This window comes from Lithobates pipiens, unplaced genomic scaffold, assembly GCF_037356315.1.
Source record: "Lithobates pipiens isolate NorthernLeopardFrog02 unplaced genomic scaffold, aLitPip1_a1.2 Scaffold_10, whole genome shotgun sequence".
Classification (NCBI taxonomy): Eukaryota; Metazoa; Chordata; class Amphibia; order Anura; family Ranidae; genus Lithobates; species Lithobates pipiens.
The window spans coordinates 176,289,677-176,311,754 of record NW_027507686.1 but is presented as its reverse complement, the minus strand read 5'-3'; the positions used below and the strand labels follow the sequence as shown (position 1 = coordinate 176,311,754).

At 44.4% G+C, this 22,078-nt stretch overlaps 1 protein-coding gene across 1 annotated transcript in view; it reads right to left on the bottom strand.

The window, feature by feature from the left end:
- LOC143925937 (mucin-2-like) overlaps positions 1-22,078 on the bottom strand; it is a 257,039-nt gene that overhangs the window by 162,797 nt on the left and 72,164 nt on the right. The window contains exons 8-11 of the mRNA XM_077450217.1: positions 19,855-19,972; positions 7,797-7,935; positions 2,589-2,693; positions 760-829 (exon numbers count right to left, since the gene is read on the bottom strand). Coding sequence (XP_077306343.1) covers positions 760-829; positions 2,589-2,693; positions 7,797-7,935; positions 19,855-19,972 — 432 coding nt within the window. The remainder of the gene's footprint in view (positions 1-759; positions 830-2,588; positions 2,694-7,796; positions 7,936-19,854; positions 19,973-22,078) is intronic.

Below are 22,078 nucleotides of genomic sequence, written 5' to 3'. Positions count from 1 at the left end.
GAGGATCTAAAGGAAGGTGTGGTATTCTGAGGTTAAAATGTTGTGAGGTGTATAATATCTGCTCTGGTAGATGATAGAGATGAGCTTGGGTTTAGTCCAAACTGAGTTTAGTCCAAGCCCAGAAGTTATCTTTCATTGCTGGTCAAATAAGCTGCAGGCAGGAGATTCCCTGTCCTATAGCTGCACATATACAGTACATAAGGGCAGGAATGCTCATGATACCACTGACGTAACGTGGCCCTATTAGGTCAATGACAGTAACCTAGCATGTGTACATATTAGGTCACTTGTGTCACTAGCATCCTCATCCCTTTGTGTATGTAGGCTGCGGGCCAGGAAATCTCCTGCCCGCAGCTCATTGGCCCACCAATGGTAGCTAACAGGTTTGGGCAAACTTGAGCTCAAATGAAAACCGAGCAAGAACCCAAGCTCATCACTAATCAGTGGTTTAGGCTTTCCACCACTCTGTCATACTGCACAACTAGGAAGGTTGTGGCTCAGCGGTACTATTTCCTCATCCAGCTTTATGGAGCTGATGATGCTAATTCATTATCCAGTGATGAAGAGGCTGATTGTAAAAAAAACATAGAAAGTTGCAGTTAATAAATATTTAGGAATCAAAATTCTGGCTTAACAGAGTTATAGATTATTTTGGCAGCTCAATAAACAGGTATTGCTTAGAATTCTGCAACCACTATGATGTAGTAAACATTTTTAACACAGTTGTGAATTATACTGCACATTGTTTTGTCATATTACCTGTGACCTGAGGCAGTGTTACCCCCTGATCGTTCAGCAGCACTTTGCCATCAGTCTTGAAAGTCACCACCTAGAACAGAGAAGGAATATTTGCTTAATAGGGTAACAAGGAGGTCATAGGTAAAGGCAATATCTACCCCGTTATATAGGCTTACATATCATGTGACTGGGCTTAATAGAATATTAAAAGTACTTGTATGTATATGATCAAAAGGCACCTGTAGCAGTAACCCTTCCTCACTGTATCCAGAACTAAGCAACAACGTTTTGGCTGAACATTTTTATCAACATAATGTTGGCTGAACAGCTTATTATCAACAATTAAAATTGAACTATATATCATTTTGGATAGATTAATGGAGGGTCATAACTCCTGTTGGCTTATTTTTTGCCATCTGTGTTCCATTGCTGAGATTTCTCTTTACTTCCTGTCCCATAGCCAAAACAGGAAGTGAGAAGAAATCCTTGCAAATTAAGGGAATCCCTTGGGAACTCCTAGGTCACCAGAACTAGTGTCCCTATTGGAAAATGTCCCCTACTTTTCTGGAAGCAACCCAAAATGTGTGATTCGCTTTTACTTTCACTTTCAATGCTAATGTTAAACAGGACAAATAGAGAGAGTGAATGGGGGCACAGCAATAGAACCTTAAAGGTAATCTAATCCCTCTCTACTCTATCCAGAGCAAAAGAAAAAGGTTTGCTTTTATTTGCACTTTAAGTTTATCTTTCAATAGCATTTATTGGTTTTAACAGATAGAAAATACAATATACATTTTGAAAATACTGAAGATAGAAACATATCTTGGCCAACACGGCATACCAGGCATTAAGATAATATTATGCCAACATCAGTATCACATTGGTTAGTGTACCATGTGTGATTAGGTAACTGCGTTCAAATTTGACTGAACTCAACCCATATGTGATTAGGCCTTATTGAGAAAATCATAGCTTGAAAATATAACTGTTTAGGTATATAGCCCCTAGGATTGTCACCACTATACTTATTATCGTGTGAGAGAGAAGAGGGTAGGTGAGAGTCCAATCAGCCACCCCCTGCACTTTATATTTAAAGATGGCTGTGTTATCCTACCTAGATATAGGTAATCTTCAAACTCATCTGGGTGAGAATCAGTAGAAAGTAGAAGGTTTCACCCACTGGAGTGCTCTTGAAACAGTTAACTAAGTATATTATACTTCAAGTTGTCGTCCTGTATTATATAAACTGTTTGCTACCTGTCTGTAATTTGTCTCCCTTGCTCATGATCGACCCTCTAGTTTGATATTATTGTGGTCACATTGATTTTTTTATTTCACATCTTAAGTGAAATTTATATGTCTATGTTGTTAGAAAATATGGAAGAAGGGCGCAAAACAATTAGGGGTGATTAGATAAAAAAACAAAACAGGTAGCAATATGGAATCTTAAGATATCAGATGGAATTGCCCTGAAACAACAAAAATATAATTTTGGTGAATGTTCATCTTGGTGAATTGATACTTTGCTTAGTAAGGTCACAAGGGGGTCAAGGTTAAAGGTAATTTCCACCAAAAATGTAGGTTTTCATTTTGTATAGTTAACCTGTAATAGATATGAAGGGTCAGATGGTGTTTCAACTGACAGACATTCATCCTAAATTGATTAATTGGGGATTTGCTTTTTTCCCTTTAATGTAATCTTGAAAACGCTCTTCTGAAAATATCTTTATACATTTGATTTGCCTAAATTATTTTGCTGAAATCATTATACAGTTGTTGATGATTTTTTATAGTTTACTAAGTCAGGTTGATTACTAGTCAGTGTTAGAAACATGAACTGATATACTCACATTTTTCCTGTCATCCATAAACACCATAATGGATTTGAGAATGGTCTCCAAGCTACTGATACGAGTAATCTCCCCTAAAATAACATGTGAGCTATTTTCAAATTCCTGCAACAAAAAAAGAAACACAGTTAGTTAATATTGTCAATCTTTTTAGTAACGACTAATTTGATTTCTCTTGACGATGTATGAACATTGCATCATGGCAAAAACAAAATTAAAATTTATCTTTAAACCCTTGACCCAAAATTATTTTCCCTATGAAACAAATGGACATAAATATTTCAGATTTATGATTTAATTAGAGCATATGGAGTTCTAGATTTCTCTCGTTACATATTTACTATTTTAGCTTTCTATAAAAATGATTTTATAGGACGGAATAAAGAGACAGCTGAATGAGTGTGTGACTGATCCACCCTCCTTCACTATATGTTTTTTCAAAAGCATATGCCCAGAGCAAATAAAATATATATTTAGTACATCTCTGAAATACTTGCACATTTCCCTGTGTTTTATCCCTTTATACGTGTCGCAAGCACAAAAACAATAGCCAATGGTGTGCCAGAAATATAGTGTGCCCTTACCTTCCTTTTTGACATGAGAACATAGCTCTGAATTCCTAAAAATGTGGTGTCAGTCCTGCATACTTTATTTATGATGGTTTACAAAGTTTACTGCAAGTTCAATTGAAGCCTATGAAGATAAAATTCCACTGCACCATAGGAATTTGCATCGCACCCGCAGTCAACACTCACTGGACCTTTTTTTTTTTCTCGCACCAAATTCGCAATGCTTAGATGTGAAACAAAGCCATGGAATACTATGCTTTTTATATGACCTGCAAATCTGTGTGTTTCTAAACTCATCAAACCCATTGTAAAATTGCATCAGTGTAAACCCAGGCTTATGGATTAATTTACTGAGGTCAAATAGATTGTGCACTTTGCAAAGTGTAGTTGCACCAGAGCTTAGTAAATGAGGAGGAGCTCATTAGGGTTTACATGCACTTTAGCCCTTTAAAGTCCACATTTTCAATGAGTTAGCATGACTCAAAATGTGCACTACAAAACGGTGGAGCAGAACGTTAAAGGGTTAAAGTGGAGTTCCGTCTGAATTTTTTTTTTTAAAGTCGGCAGCTACAAATACTGCAGCTGCTGACTTTTAAAATATGGACACTTACCTGTCCAGGGCACCCGCAATGTCCTCATCTGAAATAGATCTGTTCCTCGGCTCTTGAGTGGAGGCGTAGTCATCTTTAGTAAGGAAATCAGGAAGTGAAGCCTTGTGGCTTCACAGCCTGGTTCCCTACTGCACATGCGCAAGTCACGCTACTGGTCCCTGCTGTCTTCTGGGACCTGTGTGTCTCCCAGAAGACAGCGGGGGGGGGGGGTGGAGGAGGGGCCAGACATGGTGTAGATCACCACAGAGCCTGCAGTGATTTGTGCCCGGAAGAGGGAGCAAATACTTGGATTATATAGGTATCTGCTTCCCCCTCCGCCATGAAAGGTGCCAAATGTGACACTGGAGGGGGGTGGAATCCAATCAGTGGAAGTTCCATTTTTGGGTGGAACTCCACTAAATGTGTAGCTATCATTAACATGTAACTGAATTTTTTATTTTTTTTGGAGTAACAGAGAGTTATATCCCCTGTCAGGTTTTTTTTTTTGGCATTTGTGTCCCATTAAGGAGATTTCCCTTCACTTCCTGTCCCATAACTCAAACAGGAAGTGAGAGGAAATCCTTCCAAAGTGAGGGAAATCTGATGTGTTACCAGGGTCACCAGAACGAATGCACGCATTGGAGGATTTCCACTCTATTAGTCTTTTGTCACCCCAAAATTTGGGATTTTTCTTTACGTTTGATGATAACAGTAAAGGAGGCAAGGACAACAAGTTTCATAGTTTGTTAGGTTGAATAAAGACACCAGTCCATCCAGTTTGACCTGAGTGAGTGTCTACAATTGTCCCTATCCCTGAACATTGCACACTCACATTGGTCCCTACCCTCAAGGAGCCCACAATCAAAGGTCCCCATTCATATACTAGGGCCAATTTTGCACAGAAGCCAATTAACCTACCTGCATGTCTTTGGATTGTGGGAGGAAACCGGAGTACCCAGAGGAAACCCACACAGGCACAGGGAGAACATGCAAACTCCAGGCAGGTGGTTTTGTGGTTGGGATTCAAACCAGTGACACCACCTGTGCTGCCCAAGTGTTCCAATTGCTCTCCACTCTATTCAAAACAAAAAAAGTTTTGCCCTTAGTCACACTTTAAAATAATATCTTGCAATTTTGCCATAATGAGCCTTCTTCAGACGCTTCCTGTTATAATATTAATGACAGTGCTCAGTCACTGTCTGCCAATTTTGTTCAGAGACCATTTCAACACATAGTGCACAGGTATGGTCCATGGTCACCCCATCAGAAAATATGCCCTGAAAAAGAATTGCTGCCGAGAAACTATACTGCTGCACTCTAGGTTGTTAAAGCGGTTCTAAAGGCTCAATGTTTTTTTACCTATGCATGAGAGTCTTGGCTCTTCGGGGACTCTCACTCTTCATTAACTGAGACAGCAGCGGGAGCCATTGGCTTCCTCTACTATCAATCACAGCCAGTGAGCCAATGAGGAGAGAGAAGGGGTGGGCTGAGTCCATTCACACACAGAGCTGCGGCTCAGGAAAGAGCCTGCTTGTGTGCCCCCATTGCAAGCTGCTTGCTGTGATTGCACTCAGAAGGAGGAAAGGGCCAAGAGCACCGGCAAGGGATTCAAGAAGATGAGGATCGGGGCTGCTATGTGCAAAACCACTGCACAGAGCATATAAGTTTAACAATTTTTTTTTTTTTTTTTTTTAAGAAAGCCTTTAATATCACTTTAACCCCCTACTCCACCAATCAATAGGTGCTGTTTTCAAGCAGTTTACTATGTGTTCCACAATCATGACCCTTCACAAAAGAAAAAGAAGCTACTCTTCATCATAAAAGCCTGGTTTGAAGATTTATATGTATTGTCTGTTGTGGAGGCTGTGTCGGGAAAGGGTTTACCTGTGGGTGGCACTGTGGCTCCCAGACCTATAGTGTGTAGTTGCGGTGTCCACCAGCAGGTGTCTCTCAGCATTCAGAAGCTCATGGAAATACAGAAAGAGTATTTAAGCCCTGCCTGTGTTACTCCTTTTTGCCTTGGTGTTTGCCTCTGACCTGTGTTCCTGCATTCTGATCCTGCCTCCCTGGCCCTGACACTGCACCCTGACCCTTCATCCTGATCCCTTATCTGACTGCTTGTTCCTTCTCCTGTTTACCCTCCCCCTTTCCTGGCTTGCTCCCTGGCTTGCTCCCTGCTCCTTCTGCCTGACTTACACTCTGTGTATGCCTCCACCTAAGACACAATGCTTCTCATAGTCTGCTATCTGTATATATTTGGTTTGGGTAGTTGTTCATTGTCTATTCACTTACTTATTCGACAATCTTGTTTAATTTATGCAGTTCTGGTATATTTGAGGTGCATTTATATTTTTGTTATCCACTTATTCTTAATAAATTACATTATTTTCATTTTACTTGTGTAGCATGGACAGAATTATGAAAGAACAGACTTGCTCACACACAACGGACCAAAGTCCATTTGTTTTGAACGTGATGACGTACGACGGGACTAGAAAAGGAAGTTCAATAGCCAGTAACCAATAGCTGCCCTTGCGTCGTATTTGGTCCTTCGGACCTGCATACAGACGAACGTTTTTCACAATATAAATTTATTCCGTCGGACAGATTTGAAACATGTTCTATTTCTAGGTTCATCTGAATTTTTGAATAAAAAAGTCAGATGAAGCCCACAAATGATCGTAATATCCAACGGAATAATTCTGTCTGACCTTTTCTGCAGGAAAGTTTGGTCGTGTGTACTCGGCATTAGAGTGCCCTCTGCCTACCAGGGAGCAGCATCTATTGGTTAGGTCTGCTCATTGTACTCAGGTGCAGCTCAGTTTGTTCTGACTGTCCCCAACTGGTGCAATAGGGAGGCATATCGGACAGTGGGAGGGGACCTGGCAAGTGAGTGTGCAGACTTTTGTTACAGCCCTGGCAATTGGCAAAAGGAAAGTGCTGCATTGCATTTTGGGATACTGTATATAAGGCCATAGTACATGTGGTCAGGGGAGTTGAGCCGGGGAACAGAGCCCAGGAGGGAGAGGAGTTACTTCTCTCTCCTCCACAGAAGTGATTGTGCAGCCAGAGAGACAAGCTGAACCCAGAGGTCCTGCAGAGCTGACTGGAAGGGATCTGATTCTGCCTACTGTGAGTACAGATCTGTGTCTTTGGAGCCTGTCGCGTGAGGGCTGCCCCCTTCAGCTAGAAGAGTCAGTGGACTGGTGTCAGTAAAGGGGATGCTAGAGAGCGTCCTGAAGATAATTTAGTGCATCAAGTCTGTTGCTAGTGAGAGGAAGAAGACTTAACCCTTCCATACATGTGGCTGTATGGTCAAAAGCAGTGTGTCTGCTTCCTCAGATAATTTGTTGAGGCCAAGTGAGAGTTCCTTGTCTATTGTGAATAGTTCTAGTTGGAGTCTCCCACTCATCTCTTCTCCCATCCAAGTTCCAAATAAAATACAAAACCCAAATACCCTGGACTGGTCTTTGAGTAATGAGCAAGCAAGAGTAAGGGTGGAACAAGCAGGAGCTCTCAGCAACCAAGAGGGAACCCCTAGCAACATAGTAGGAAATCCTTAGCAACCAAGGGGGAAACCCTCTGCACCTAAGTGGGAACCCTTAGCACCTAAGTGGGACCTTAGCACGTAAGCACCAGCTGCAGGTTTAGGAGCATGCTGTGTTTTCAAATGTACATAGATCATAGTAAAAAATGAGCAGAGTCTAATGTTTTGGGAAAAAACCCTTATAAACTCTTGTGCAATTTGAGCCACTATGAGCATTTGTTATCCTTTTTTCTCTGCCAGAGTTTCTGACATTTTTTCATCCTAATGTGCATGGACCCAAAATGTTTCAGTTAGGGCTTACATTGACTTTGAATATCTATTCCATGTGTAAAAATACTTAATGCCATAGCTATAAAAAATGTCCCCTGTTATAAACAGCAAGTTTTAGAAGCCAAATTGTCTCATACTGTAATTGCTGTCAATTGTTTCAGACAGCTTTATCATTTCTTAATCTTCTTTCTTATCAATCTATACACTAAAGAGCAATGAAAATTTCACTTGCCTTGGACAGCACATAATAGCAGTCTCCATGGAAGGTATAGGACTTCCCATCAAAGGTGGTGATATGGGCTCCTCCTTCAATAGAACAAGGTCCAGGACAAGCATGGTCTGTGCAGTTCCATATTCCGGATATACAGTGGCTGTAACAGAAATACTTGAGTAGTCATAATATGTAGAGATAAGTTATTCTATGAGTGGAGATCAGCTACTATGAGTGGAGATCAGCTTATCATTGACAAAAGGCCCTTTTGCATGGGGCAAATTCTGTTCAGATCATCAGGGGATCAGATCCCCTGCTGATCGGAGCACAGTGGGCAGATGACACGCTCTGCTCTTTGAGCAGCCAGGAGTAAACAGACTGCACTGTCCATTTAAAACCAATTACCCTCCAATCCGATTTACCTAAACGAAAGAGGATGGGTCCCCTTTTGCTTTTGTTATAGTGGACCGGGTCATACCCAGAGGTAGACATGTGCATTCGTTTTCGTCCGAATGCATTTTCGTTCGAATTTCAGCTATTTTCGTTTTCGTTTTGATAAACGATAACGAAAGCACAGAATCCGAAAAACGAAAGATCCGACTTAAATAAATGCTTTATTTTCGTTTTCATTGTTACAACAGTTCGATATAGAATAGGAGATTCGACATGACTCTGACAATAACAATCTGTCTATAGAACCTGTGGTCGAATGTGCCTAACATTACCTCTATTAGTCCAAGATTATATAGAGAAAATATTCGACAGAGAAAAAAGATTTGACAGAGAGAAAAGATTCTGCAAGTTACTGTCCTAAAAAGTGTTTGGGGTCCTGGATCCTGCCCCAGGGGACATGTATCAATGCAAAAAAAAGTTTTAAAAACGGCCGTTTTTTCGGGAGCAGTGATTTTAATAATGATTAAAGTGAAACAATAAAAGTGTAATATTCCTTTAAATTTCGTAGGGGGGGTTGTCTATAGTATGCCTGTGAAGGGGCTCATGTTTCTGGTGCTTAGAACTGTCCCTGCACAAAGTGTCATTTATGCAGGAAAAAAAAGTCCTTTAAAATCACTCGCAGCTATTATGAATTGTCGGCTCCCGTAATACAGAGAACACTCATTGAAAGTCATTGATAAAAAAATAAATAAAAATTTTTAAAAAAAAGCGTGGGGGTCCCCCAAATTCAATTACCAGGCCCTTCAGGTCTGGTATGGATATTAAGGGGAACCCTGCCTCAAATTTAAGAAAAAAATTGACGTGGGGTTCCCCCTAAATATCCATAACCAGACCCTTCAGGTCTGGTATGGATATTAAGGGGAACTCCGCGTCAAATGTAAAAAAAAATTGACGTGGGGTCCCCCTAAAAATCCATACCAGACCCTTTATCCGAGCACGCAACCTGGCAGGCCGCAGGAAAAGAGGGGGGACGAGAGAGCGGCCCCCCTCCCTCCTGAACCGTACCAGGCCACATGCCCTCAACATTGGGAGGATGCTTTGGGGGTCTGTGACCCCTCAAAGCACCTTGTCCCCATGTTGATGAGGACAAGGGCCTCATCCCCACAACCGTGGCTGGTGGTTGTGGAGGTCTGGGGCGGGGGGCTTATCAGAATCTGGAAGCCCCCTTTAACAAGGGGACCCCCAGATCCCGGCCCCCCCTGTTTGAAATGGTAAGGGGGTACAAAAGTACCCCTACCATTTCACAAAGAATGTGTAAAAAATAGTTAAATAAGACAAACACACTTTTGAAAAATTCCTTTATTAAAAATAAAAAAAAATAAAAAAAAGATTCCAGCGGTGGTAATCCACTCTTGCTATCCAGCGACGGACGGTCATCCATCCTTCTTCTGTCTCCGCAGAGGAGACACTGCAGGAATTCCGGCGGTCTGACGTTTCTTATATACGGAGGGCGGGGCCACCTGTCACCTGACCCCGCCCCCCTCTGACGCAAGGGGAAACCCGGGGTTCCCTGTGATGTATGGGTGACCCCACACCCCTCTGATGTAACACAGGCAGGTTTCCGTTACATCAGAGGGGGGCGGGGTCACCCATACATCACAGGGAACCCCGGGTTTCCCCTTGCGTCAGAGGGGGGCGGGGTCAGGTGACGGGTGGCCCCGCCCTCCGTATATAAGAAACGTCAGACCGCCGGAATTCCTGCAGTGTCTCCTCCGAGGAGACAGAAGAAGGATGGATCGCTGCGCTGGATGAGATGAGCCATCGCTGGAGAGATGACCGTCCGTCGCTGGATAGCAAGAGTGGATTACCACCGCTGGAATCTTTTATTTTATTTTGTTTATTTTTAATAAAGGAATTTTTCAAAAGTGTGTTTGTCTTATTTAACTATTTTTTACACTTTCTTTGTGAAATGGTAGGGGCACTTTTGTACCCCCTTACCATTTCAAACAGGGGGTGGGGGCCTGATCTGGGGGTCCCCTTGTTAAAGAGGGCTTCCAGATTCTGATAAGCCCCCCGCCCCAGACCTCCACAACCACCGGCCATGGTTGTGGGGATGAGGCCCTTGTCCTCATCAACATGGGGACAAGGTGCTTTGATGGGTCACAGACCCTCAAAGCACCCTCCCAATGTTGAGGGTATGTGGCCTGGTACGGTTCAGGAGGGAGGGGGGGCGCTCTCTCGTCCCCCCCTCTTTTCCTGCGGCCTGCCAGGTTGCGTGCTCGGATAAAGGGTCTGGTATGGATTTTTAGGGGGACCCCCACATCAATTTTTTTTTACATTTGACGCGGGGTTCCCCTTAATATCCAATACAGACCTGAAGGGTCTGGTTATGGATATTTAGGGGGAACCCCACGTCAAATTTTTTCTTAAATTTGAGGCAGGGTTCCCCTTAATATCCATACCAGACCTGAAGGGCCTGGTAATTGAATTTGGGGGACCCCCACGCTTTTTTTTTAATTTTTTTTAATTTATTTTTTATCAATGACTTTCAATGAGTGTTCTCTGTATTACGGAGCCGACAATTCATAATAGCTGTGAGTGATTTTAAAGGACTTTCCCCCCCCCCCCCTACGAAATTTAAAGGAATATTACACTTTTATTGTTTCACTTTAATCATTATTAAAATCACTGCTCCCGAAAAAACGGCCGTTTTTAAAACTTTTTTTTGCATTGATACATGTCCTCTGGGGCAGGACCCGGGTCCCCAAACACTTTTTAGGACAGTAACTTGCAAATTAGCCTTTAAAATTAGCACTTTAGATTTTGAACGTTGGAGTCCCATAGACTTTAACAGGGGTTCTAAAGTATGCTATATACTAGCTCCGTCGAATCTTCTTTATACATTCGACAGACACCATAAGCCTTCAAAGACAGATTCGACCGTAATTCATGTGGATTTTCGGACGAATGCAATTTTTGAACGAAAAACTAAATAAATAAAAACGAATTTCGGGAGTAACTAAATAAATTAAGTTTTCGGACGAAAACGAAATTCCAAAACAAAATATTTTACTCTGCACATGTCTACCCAGAGGTAGGCCAGTTTAAACAGACAAAGGTCCGTTTATATCTGCCTGTCCATAGAAATGCATGAACCTTCTGATCAGGTCCATCTGAAAAACTGACAGGCAGACCTGATTGGATTGCCTGTGTGAAAGGGGCCAAGCTAATGCCAGTATAAGTTTGTATAACAAATCCTTTTTTTGTTTGTTTTCAAACGTTTTTATTGCAAAGGTACAGGCAATTTGTCACAGAGAATACCAGATACAAACATAGCATTAATAGATACAAGGTCATTAGATATACTGTAGTAGGTGACCTAACAGAGGAACACCCAAGTTTACCCGTCCAACAGGCAGAAAAACGTTATTTCAGAAAGAACACTGCAGGCCAGGTGGAGTGCAGAGGCATCATCAAAAAGACCTCCATGAGGCATCTCTGGGAGCAAATAGGGTCATAAAACAACCAACATGAGGAGAAACAAAGAAAAAGAAAACCCAACAAAAGGATAGAAAAGAAAAAACGAAAAAAAACAGATTGCCTTCGATGCTCTAGTTCAGCAGTTCAAACAGGTCATGATGTCAGCTGTGGTACGTAAGCTCCAGAACCAGCGTCTCGCCAGCCCTTCCTCCAATGCGAGCGGGGACCCTCTCTGCCCCCAACACAGCCCTGAGACCCACCACCCGTGCGGGTCATGGGTCCTCCAACCTGGACGTAAGGAGGAGGGCCGTCCATCCACTCCACTTCCTATCAAATACTGGCATGGAGTCCAAGAGAGTATGGTGAATGCGCTCCATTAGTCTAATGGACTCCATGCGGTGAATGACCTGTGACCATGGTACCACGGGGCTCTTCCAGTGCAGCGCTATCGCCCACTGAATGGCGCTAAAAAGAGTGTGGATCAGCCTCTGCTGTGGACGGGGGGCTCCTGGGATATCAGCGTAGGGAACACACAGCTGGTACGAAAGCGAAACAGAGGCGCCAGTGATCCTCTCGACCAATATGGAGGATTTGGCCCAGATATGTTCCAGGGCTTTACACTCCCAAAAAGTGTGAAGGAGCGTGCCTCTACTCTGACATCCCCTAAAGCAGGAGGCCGATACCAGTGGAAACATCCTATGCAGACGGTCAGGGGAGTAATACCACCTGGTATGAAGCTTGAGGGCCGATTCCTTAATGGAGACAGAGCGAGTACATTTGTGCATATTGTCAACCATAACCTCCCAGTCTTCTACAGAAAATTCTTGAGCTACCTCCGCCTCCCAGCCCAACATTGCCACGGACTTAGGGGCCACTTTGAACTCATTAAGGTGTCTGTATAGAGCTGAGATGGTGCCCCTATCCCTGGCTTCCTCCCCACAGAGCCCCTCAAACGTCGTCTTCCTGGCCCCTCTCAGGTCTTGGAACAGAGTGGAGTAAAAGTGTCTTATCTGGAGAAACTGATAGTGGGCTGACCTATCTAGATCATGAGTTTGTTGCAAATATGCAAAGGAGCAGAAGTTGGAGTTCAGTAGTAAGGAGTCTAGTCGCGTAAGGCCTCGTGCGGTCCATCTACTAAAGGATGTTTCAGAACGGAAGGCCGGGGGGAACCCAGGCTCCCCTATAAACGAAGACAAGAGGGGGACCCCGGAACCAAGTTGAAATTTCTGCCCATAAAGGGCGCAAAGGTAGAGGGCCTGACCCACTATGCCGTTCAGAGGGGAGATATCCTTATGGGATATAGTTTTGGACCACAGTATCCCTGGGAGATAATATGGGGCAATTGAGGCACCCTCGAAGCGTAACCATGGGATTGGGGCTGGATCCATATGCCATTGAGCAGTCTGTATCAGTCGCGAGGCCAAGAAGTACTTCCATAGGTCTGGACACCCCAGACCACCCAAGTACCTGGGTCTATACAATAGCGAGCGATTCAGTCTGGGCTTTTTCTTTTGCCAGATGAAAGAAAGTAAGTGTGCCTGGACTTCCTGAAGGGTGGAGCGGGGGACATATATCGGTAGGGAACGAAACAAAAATAGAAGTTTTGGGAGAATGGACATTTTTACCGCTTGGATGCGCCCTAAAAATGAAATATGGTAGGTGGACCATTGGTTAAGGAGGGATTTAATGGATGAGAATGCCTGTGGGTAATTAAGGGAGTACAGCTGCTTGAGTGTCGGGGTAAGCTTAATTCCTAAATATTGGAGAAAGTTGTGGTTCCATGAGAATTTTTAGGAGTTCTTAAGGGATTCCAAAAGTGGAGAGGGGAGATGAATAGGCATGGCCGAGCATTTGGCCGGGTTGACCCCCAGTCCAGAGGCGCTGTGGAAAGAGGATAGGGAGGCGAATAGATTGGGTAGAGAGATAAGGGGGTCGGATAAGAACAACAGAACATCATCCGCGTATAGACTGACCTTAAACTCCTGGTCCCCTTTTACATAACCCCGTATGTTAGGGTCATCTAAAATAGATCTCGTCAGGGGCTCCATGGCCAGGGCAAATAAAAGTGGAGAAAGGGGACACCCCTGCCTCGTGCCCCGGCCCAGGGGGAAATACGAAGAACTAGCACCCGGGATCCTAATGCTCGTGTGGGGGTGATGGTACAGGGCCCGAAAGCCATGAACAAACTCCCCCTGAAAGCCAAACTTAGTCAAGACGTCCTCCAAGTATGACCAGAGAACGCTGTCAAAGGCCTTATTTATATCCAGACTCAGCATCAGGACCCCACGGGAGCCAGCGTCCGCATCTTGGATGATATTGGAGGCCAGACGGATATTATCCGTAATTTGTCTCGAGGGTATAAAGCCCGTTTGTTCCGGAGAGACAAGTGAGGTGATGATCGAGGCTAGGCGATCTGCTAAAATTCTCCCAAAGATTTTTAAATCATTATTGATAACAGAGATAGGTCTAAAATTTTGAGGTTGGGTGAGGTCCTTCCCCGGCTTTGGGATGAGTGACAGGCTAGCCTGGAGCATCTCCTCTGGAAAATGCTGCCCCCTTAAGATAAAGTTATAGAGCTTGGTCAGTTTAGGGAGTAGGGAATCTGCAAATTTCTTATAGTAGGTCGCCAAAAAACCGTAGGGACCAGGGGTTTTAGCAGGCTTGAGGGAAGAGATGACCGAGGCTACCTCTTCCGTCGTGCAAGGGGCATTAAGGGTCAGTAGTTGATCAGGAGATAGGCAGGGGAGCCGTAGGGGGTCTAACCAGGACTGTGGAGGGACTCGGGGAGGGGAACCAGGAGCCGAATACACCTGTTGGTAGAAGGAAGTGAAAATTTGCAATACCTCCCTAGGGTGGGAGGTAAGGTTACCATCCCTGTTCCTCAATTTGTATACATGGGTGGGCTGGGAGTGCTGCTTTTGAGCTTCCTAGCAAAGGATGTAGAGGCAGCATTACTGTTTAAGAGGAACCGAGCTTTGGCCCATCTAAGGGATTTTTCAGCGTGTTCAGACAAAATAGTGTCCAGGGTCCTCCGCTTGTTGTTAATCTGGATTAACACATCCTGGGATGGGGAATGGCTATGTTGATGGTAAAGTTTATGGAGGTCTAAGGTGAGCTGTCGGGCTTCAAGCGCTTTCTGTCTTTTTCTGGTCGTGGAGATCTCTATCAGGTGTCCCCTCATAACCGCCTTATGGGCTGTCCAGAGGGTAGTAGGGGCAATGTCCTCAATGTCGTTTAGTCTAAAGTATTCCGCAAGGCGTTCGGCCAATTGCTCGCGTACGACAGGGTCCGTAAGGAGAGAGTCATTAATGCGCCAGGAACGGTCAGCATAGGGAAGGCCTATATTGGAAAGATCGCAAGAAACAACGTTATGGTCCGACCAGGGGCAAATATGTATGTTAGAGGAGGTAGAGTTCGCAAGCAGAATGGGGGTACAAAATAGGTAGTCCAAACGCGAGTAGGTGTCATGGGGGTGGGAGAAAAACGTATATTCCCGGGAGCCTATATTATGCGCCCTCCATACGTCAGAGAGCTGTTGGTCTTTAAGTGCAGTCAAAAGAGATCTGGGAAATGCGTTACTGGCCTGGCTGTCCCTCGACCTATCCAGCTTTGAATGAGCCACCAGGTTGAAGTCCCCCCCTATGAACAGGTGAGAGGAGTGAAATTTTTCCAGAACTTGGAAAAAGCTCTTAAAAAAGGTAGCCTGTGCAGAGTTAGGGGCATACACCGAGGCCAGGGTCAGGGACTTGCCCTGTATAGAGCCCTGAACTATAACAAACCTACTATGTGGGTCGATATAAGACTGTTGAACCTGGAACAATACTGTGTTTTTTATAAATATGGCCGCCCCTCTGGTCCTGGACTCATAAGTCGAGTAAAAACATTGTTTGTAGGATTTGTCAAAATAGGAGGGATGGTTATTAGCGGAGAAGTGAGTCTCCTGTAAGAGGAGGATCTCCGCACCTAAGGATTTGTAAGACCTAAAGGCCTTCCTCCTCTTTTGGGGGGAATTAAATCCCTTGACATTGTGAGTTATAATTTTAAGACCCATGAGGCATCAATAGAAAAAGTTTACAGGATGAGGGGAGACCAGTCTAAGAGGGGCGCCCATATACAACAACAACCATATAACACCAGAGAAGACAGCATCTGTAATAGAGCGGAGAGCAGCAACATCATCGCTAACAATCATTAAAAGTGCAAAATTAATAGCATGAGTAGAAAAATAAAAGAAAAATGGCATCAAGGCAGTGGAGAAAAAAATAAAACAAAAACTGAAACTCAGAAAGACCAGTAAGTGAAAGTACTTTAGAAACCTGAAAAACGTGCCTAAAAGCGACACTATACAGTTGTGGGGGGTGGGGGGGAGAAAGGCTCCCCTCTACCCAAAGAAAAAAGATAACCTGGACCCGATGGTCCAAACCTCCAATCCCGCGAGTCCAGCAGCATATCCCCGCAAGGAAGGATCTAGGCGATAAAACCCTCCAACAGTCCAGCATCCTGGGCAGCGTGGAGTCCTGGGGGAACCCGCCGGGCTCAGCGGGAATGAAGACAGGGGGGCAGGCCAGTGTGCGGAGCAGAGAGGCGACACCCAAGCCGGAGACTGTCAGCGGCGTCTAGCATGTCGGGAGAGACCATGTAGAGAGCCACCAAGGGTCGGACAAGTTGTCAGGTTCGGCGGTCCCTTCTGGGGGGAGGGGTGGCCCAGATGGCGGAGTGGCGTGGAGTTGAAGGCAGTCGTGGTAAGGCGGCGGCTTCTAAAAGGCCAAGCTTGACTAGAAGCTCCTTTCCCTCGGTGGGAGTAAGCACAGTGTAAGTCGTGCCGTTGTGTGGGACTTGCAACTTAAATGGGAATCCCCATCTGTAGCGGATCCTTGCAGACTGTAGTACTGTGGTGACCTCTTTCATCCTTCTACGTTTATCCAGCGTGGTTGGGGAGATATCTGGGTAGATTTGTATGGGTACATTCTCTAGACGCAAATTCGGGGTATTCCTCGAAGCCCGCAGTACATCCTCTTTTACCAGGAAGTCCTTTAGGCACAGAACTATGTCTCTTGGGGGTTTCTCGGGGGGTGGAGGGGGCGCAGGGCCCTGTGGATCCTGTCACAGGCGAAGGCTGTAAGCGGAGCCTCAGGGAGCAACGTGTGGAACAGCTTTTGGACCGTAGACAAAAGGTCCGTCACTGACTCGGGGACCCCTCGCACCCTAAGATTATTGCGTCTGTTCCTATTGTCCAAATCTTCAATGTGCGCTTGGAGCTGGGAAACCGTTTCTGATAAGACTTCGTGGTCTTTACGAAGGTCTGTGCAGGCCAAAGAAAGTTCGTCGTGCTTAGTCTCCAGCAAATCCGTTCGGGAGCCCAGGGCCGCAATCTCCAGAGAGAGAGTATTGGTAGACTTGTGCAGCTCCTGAAATTTCTGTGCCAGCTTGTCATACATCATTGTAAGGCTCTCATCAAGATCAGCTTTAGTCAAGTGCAAGGAGTACTCACTTTCCACCAGGGAGTGTGCTGGGGAGTTCGCCGCAGCCCGTGGAGGAGTCTGTGCCTGCTTTGCATGGGCGCCATCTTGAGCCATCACGCTCTGTTCCCGCGCTCGTAGCAGATAGGTCGTCAGGGATTTCTGAGCCGGTGTGCTACGGCGATGTTTAGGTCCCGCCGGGGGTGCGGAGTGAAATCGGGCCAAAAATCTGTGCTGGAAGCCCCGGGGAAGTGTTTGTAGTCTCCGCGCATCACGGAGCTCTCAGCCTGTGCACCCTATCTCGTGCGCGCCGCGCATGCGCCCCCAACAAATCCTTTTTTGTTCAAAATGGACCACACTGGATTTGTGAAGAGAGGAAGGTTGCTCGCTTTCTTCAAAAATCTTTACTAAGCAAAACCAAGTACACTGAAATCCCCACCTAGGAGGCCCACCCTTTAATGCATTGCACCTAACTGGTCGGGTGACCCGTGTTAGTGTGGTGGTGGGGGATTCTTCTAGGTGTGGACTGTAATCCAATGTGCATTGTTTTTCTCAATACAGATTTTTAAACATGGTAAAATCTGTCTCTTCATATAGTGCCTGTATGGAGCAGGAATGTACTCCAGGGACCTGGCCCACAAAGGAGGACATCACAAACAAACACAAATTTTCCAATTCGCATTAAAAACAGAGGGTTTTGTTGCCCACATTTGCAAATATATGTTTAAGCCACAGTGCCCACGACAAAGCTCCTCTGTATACTGCAGTCCTAACTCTGCCTGGAGGGAGCTCAATTCTCCTTAAAGGCACAGAGACACACTAGATGCCCAGCAAAGCACAATGGCAGCTGAAGGCATCCAATATGTCTCCACAATGGAGGACAGTATTTGTAGCTTGGGAATGGTGAGGTCCTTTATCAGTGGTATCAGCAGGGGGGGCTGACAGTGGCTGAAGCCCGGAGTGGGACCCAAAAAAGCCCTGGGTCTCGGGTGGGCACTATTCTATTATTAGCCCTGAGTGCCGCCGCCTGCTGCTGAGCGGGGACCGATCTGATCCCAAGTGCAGCCGAGTGCGGCCGAGTATGGCCAAGTCACATGGCAGGTCCCACCTTCTGGAGCCTGCAGCGCCTATGACGGACATCCCACTGTTCCAATGGTGGGGCCATGAGATGTCCATCATAGGTGCTGCAGGCTCCAGAAGGTGGGAATTACAATACGGCCGCCGCACCACATCGATTCCCTTTCGGTGCTCGGGCGGGGGCTCTCCTCCTCTTCTCTGGCTGCCTCAGACACCATGGCTGAGCTGCTGCTGCAGGACATATGAGGTCTGTCTCCTGGTCAGGTAGGTCAGTGTGTGTATGTCAGGTAGGTCAGTTAGGTCAGTGCATGTCAGGTAGGTCAGTGTATGTCAGATAAGTAGGACAGTGTATGTCAGGTAGGTAGGTCAGTGTGTATGTCAGGAAGGTAGGTCAGTGTATGTGTCAGGTAAGTCAATGTATGTTTAAGGTAGGTCAGTGTATGTCAGATAGGTAGGTCAGTGCATGTCAGGTAGGTAGGTCAGCATACGTCAGGTACGTAGGTCAGTGTGTGTCAGGTAGATAGGTCAGTGTATGTGTCAGGCAGGTAGGTCAGTGTGTGTAAGGGCACTGATAAGCCAGGCAACAAGTGAGTTTATCCCCCGCCACACAACCACACTACCCCACAGCCCAGCCAAAAAACTTTGCACCACTACCCCACCCCCTGAGCCGACATTGGACTTCGGGCTGAAGCCCCTGGTCTTTTTGCCACCTAGAAACTCCCCTGTCCTTGATGATCTTTGATTGGATTGTTTACTATATCTACTGTAACTCACTGGCTGACATATTAACTGCTATCATACTACAGTTCTTGCTGACAAATTCAGAAAATACACAGATTTTTTTCACATCTTTGTGACAGTACAGCTTGTTTCCAATACACGTTTACATAAAAAAGTCTATCTTAACATTCAAGTTCACCAACTCTATTGCATGGACATGTATCACAGTTGTAATTACCAACCATAAGCAGGGAGAAAAAATCAATACATTAAAAGTTCTGGCATATGCCGAGAAACCAGACACATCAGTTTTCATCCTCTATATTTGATATAGAGTATTTGAAATGTATTTGTGGATGTGATATTTAAAATATAAATACTGGTTTAATATGTATACTTTTTATACATAAATATACCATAGTCCCCAAAATTAAAGATGCTATTATAAAGACAATGTATTTGATGAATGAAAAAGATTCTGCACACTGGTTATAGGCTAGGTCCACAGTAGCCTGCATGGAAAAACGCAGCGTTTTACCTTGTGGGCCAATGCAAGCTCTGTGTCCGGCAGAGAGCAGTGTGATACATGATTCATAGCATCATACTGCTTACTTGCTTTTGTTTTTTCGCAGCATTTTTTTGGAGTGTCACTTAGTGACATTTCATTCATGTCACTGAACAGCAGCGTCTTGCATTGTGCTGCTGTGCGTGATCTGCAACAACGTCCAGTGCTCTGTAAAAAAAAATGCAGACATGCTGCATTTTACCGCGCATCACACCAGTATTGTGATATGAACGGGGCACATAGAACTGAAATGGCATTCTGTGTGCCCTAGCAACGACCTTTATTTTTTCAGTGCAGAAAAATGCAGGTCACCTCACACAGTGTGGACAAGCACTAACAAATCTGCTCTAATTATATTTAATTATATTTTTTGGGAAACTCTTACCATGTGTTACAGTCATTTGTTATCATTTCTCCTGGGCGATATAGACGTTCTTGATATATACAATGGCATTCACTAACTGGGACACAGCCCTGTTCTGTGTAGTCATCCTGCACAGTGCCTAGCGATTAAAAAAACAAACAAAAAAAATAAAGTTATTTTGCAGAGCCCTTTAGTCAAATAACCATACATACTTGCCAGTGTAGAAAACAGCTTTCTATACAACATTTCCACCACTATTGAAGGTCAATGATAGCTAACTCACTATATAGATTTGACCCTGTTAATACAGTGATCAGAACTGAAAATCCCTTTGGTTGTCCGACTTTAACTCCATTTATATATTTGATCCTTCCCAACTGGAGAAGTTTCACTGATAGATTGGCATGGAATGGAGCTGTTTAATTCAGGCATGCCTACCCATGAATCAATTATTATCAACACTTGACCGTGTGGAATAGTTCCCAAAGATTATTAACAATGTATTTACGATGGTCTGTGGCAAATTAAAAACATAACATAAATAAAGTGGTTGTAAACTCAGAAAAAAAAAAAAAATAACAAAATAAAAAACCTGCAAGACAAAGGCATAATGAGCTAGTATGCATTACATACTATCTCATTATGAAATACTTACCTTAGATTGAAGCTGTTGCAGCAGTCCCTGTACACCGATGTGGCAGGTGACATGTTTCCCTGAATTATTTCTGGGTTAGTGGGCTCTGGAGCTGTGATTGGCCAGAGCCACGATAACGTCACTTCCACGCATGCACATGGGAGCCGCCGGTCATGGCACGGCTACTGAAGAAATGGCACAAGCAGACAGGTTTCTTCAGTGCAGTGAATATCTCCTAAACTGTGCAAGTTTAGGAGATATTCACGGTACCTACAAGTAAGCCTTATTATAGGTCTACCTGTAGGTAAAAGTGATGTAACAGGGTTTACAACCACTTTAACCGCTTCCCGAATGCCTCACGCTGATATACGTTGGCAGAATCATGTACCTGTATGTTGCCCATTAAGGCAGTGGGGGCGCGCTCTCGCGCCCGCAGGAAGCTCCGTGAGTCCGGTCGCGGGTCCCGCAGACTCAATCACCACGGGGATACCCGCGATTGCCTCACGCAGAGGAAGAACGGGGAGATGCTATAGTAAACAAGCATCTCCCCATTCTGCCTAGCAACAAGTGACACTGGTCTCTGCTCCCTGTGATTGTAGCAGAGATCAGTGATGTGCACAACACAACCACGCCCCCCACAGTTAGCAACATGCCCCTAGGACACACTTAACCCCTACACTGCCACCTCCTGGTTAACCCCTTCACTGCCAGTGTCATTTACACAGGAATCAGCGCATTTGTAAGGCACTGATTGCTGTATAAATGACAATGGTCCCAAAAATGTGTCAAAAATGTCCGATGTGTCTACCATAATGTTGCAGTCATGATAAAAAATCACTGATCGCCACCATTTAAAAAATATATATATATTAATAAAAATGCCATAAAACTATCCCCTATTTTGTAAACGCTATAACTTTTGCACAAACCAATCAATAATCGCTTATTGTGATTTTTTTCCCAAAAATATGTAGAAGAATATGTATGCTTAAACTGAGTACATTTTTTTTCTATATATTTTTGGGGGATATTTATTATAGTAAAGAGTAAAAAATAATGAATTTTTTTCAAAATTGTCGCTCTTTTCTTTTCGTTTATAGCACAAAAAATAAAAAATGCAGGGGTGATCAAATACCTCCAAAAGAAAGCTCTATTTGTGGGAAAAAAAGGAAGTACATTTTGTTTGGGAGCCACGTCGCACGACCGCGCAATTGTCAGTTAAAGCAACACTCAGTGCCGAATCGCAAAAAGTGGTCTGGTCAGGAAGGGGGTAAATTCTTCCTGGGGCTGACGTGGTTTACATAAGTGATATGGGTGTCACACACCAAGCCTAAACCCATAAAATTTAACTTTCATTAAAATTGTTTAAGCTGAAGTTTAATTAGCTTATATTTTGCCTTCCTTGGTTTCCATTCCCAAACCCTCAATCCCCATCAATATGGTATAAATAAAAACTTTCTGTTTTCATTATACCTGTATATTGGATTTCATTAAATACCTTTCAGTGACGTTATTCTTGGGTACCTGTGCTTCTCCACGCTTGCAGGCAGATATTGGCTGGTGGGAAGGCCTGACAAGGTGCTCCTCACAAGAACCCAAGATCTAATGCAA